This window comes from Mastomys coucha, chromosome X (assembly GCF_008632895.1).
Source record: "Mastomys coucha isolate ucsf_1 chromosome X, UCSF_Mcou_1, whole genome shotgun sequence".
Classification (NCBI taxonomy): domain Eukaryota; kingdom Metazoa; phylum Chordata; class Mammalia; order Rodentia; family Muridae; genus Mastomys; species Mastomys coucha.
The window spans coordinates 156163099-156164773 of NC_045030.1; the positions used below are offsets into that span (position 1 = coordinate 156163099).

Genomic DNA, 1675 nt, shown 5'->3' on the forward strand with positions numbered 1-1675 from the left:
TCATTGCCACAAAAACACCATCTTCTGATGTTTTGGTTTTTGACTATACAAAACACCCTGCAAAACCAGGTATGTTCTACTAAAGCCAGGCCATAACACATCTTTCTTGATTTGAGATGTTAATATTTTAAAAATAATTTAAAGTACTGTACTGTGGAGGCTGGAGAGATGGTTCAACAGCAATTAGAAACTTTGGCTGCTTTTCCAGAGGATGTGGGTTCAATTCCCAGCACCCACATGGCAAGTCATAGGCTTCTGTAACTCTATTTCCAGTTCTTTAGGCCTCTGGGCACCATGTATGTATGTGGTGCACTGCTATACATGAGCTCAAACACTTCTATGTGTTTGTAAAGAACGTATGGAAGTCATTTACTCAAATCTGTAAAATCTAGTATATGGTACATATACTAGATTTATGTAATAGCTATAGTTGTCAACATTTCTGTAATAGTGATAGTATTGGGGTTTTCCAAAACTAGTCAAAGCACTTGTGGGTTAGATGTAGTCTTTGTTCTTGTAGAACTGCTATTTTTTTTTGGTTCACTCAATGAAAGGAGTTTGAAGCTTGGCTCTTACCAATTGTGATAAACGGATAACTTAATGGTTATTGTATTTCTTTTTCCTCTTAGATCCAAGTGGAGAATGTAATCCTGATCTTAGATTAAGAGGTCACCAAAAGGAAGGCTATGGTCTTTCCTGGAATTCTAATTTGAGTGGACATCTCCTGAGTGCATCTGATGACCATGTAAGAGCCTAGTTTTTCTTAATATGCTGCATCTTATATTGAGAATGAAAGTCCTAGATCTAAGCTATAGGATCTCTGTATAGATTGAAATTTTTCTAAGATAACATTATAGATTATTGTGTTAACATTTTTCTAGGTTTTAAAACAATGGGTTTAGACTACTCTGTAAGAGCTTTAGAATTTCACAAAGCTCTTTTGAAGATTGGAGGGTTACCATCTTTTAAAAGAAGACTGCCAGATTTACCTTTTTATTATTTGTGTAAAATTTAACAGGTTCTATTTTCAAAAGTTGTACATCTGCTGCCACTAATTTTAGATTATTTTCATTGGATGTCTGATAATGAAATTCCATAGATGCTAAGCAATTATTCTTGCTTTCTATTTGCTAGCAATAGCTGTAGCTAACTATGGACTATGGTATCCTAAACTGGGCTTACACAGGCTTACATCTCCAGATTCTCTGCTTTGGGTGTGCATCTCACATCCAAATAAGAAAGGGGTCAGTCTTTTTAACAGTCTTGCCACTATTGCACTAGTGTGCACATCTTGCCTTGGTATGTGGAGTTCAGAGCAGAATAAGTTATTAATGACCTCTCTACCACAGCTACTAGCATTGCACCTTCAGGTACCAGGACGGCTATCCAGCAAGTAGTAAAAACGTGGAATTCAGTTCTAGCTTGATTTCTCCATCCTGTAAGTATAGGATATATGTATTGTCTTCAACAATAGGATCCTAACCGTCTAGTTCTGGTGGACAATCACAGTAGCAATTGTCTATTTTGCTTTAGGGAGATGAATATGTTCCTAAATAAGAGGTTACATTCTAAATCTGGCATTTTCATAGCTTTCATTCTTTTTTTGTTCTTCCTTAGACTGTCTGTCTGTGGGATATAAATGCAGGACCAAAGGAAGGCAAAATTGTGGATGCTA

At 36.3% G+C, this 1675-nt stretch overlaps 1 protein-coding gene across 1 annotated transcript in view; it reads left to right on the forward strand.

Annotated features, from left to right (window-relative positions):
- Rbbp7 (RB binding protein 7, chromatin remodeling factor) overlaps positions 1 to 1675 on the forward strand; it is a 16110-nt gene that overhangs the window by 10843 nt on the left and 3592 nt on the right. The window contains exons 4-6 of the mRNA XM_031383844.1: positions 3 to 69; positions 630 to 745; positions 1618 to 1673. Of these exons, the coding sequence (XP_031239704.1) occupies positions 3 to 69; positions 630 to 745; positions 1618 to 1673 (239 nt within the window). The remainder of the gene's footprint in view (positions 1 to 2; positions 70 to 629; positions 746 to 1617; positions 1674 to 1675) is intronic.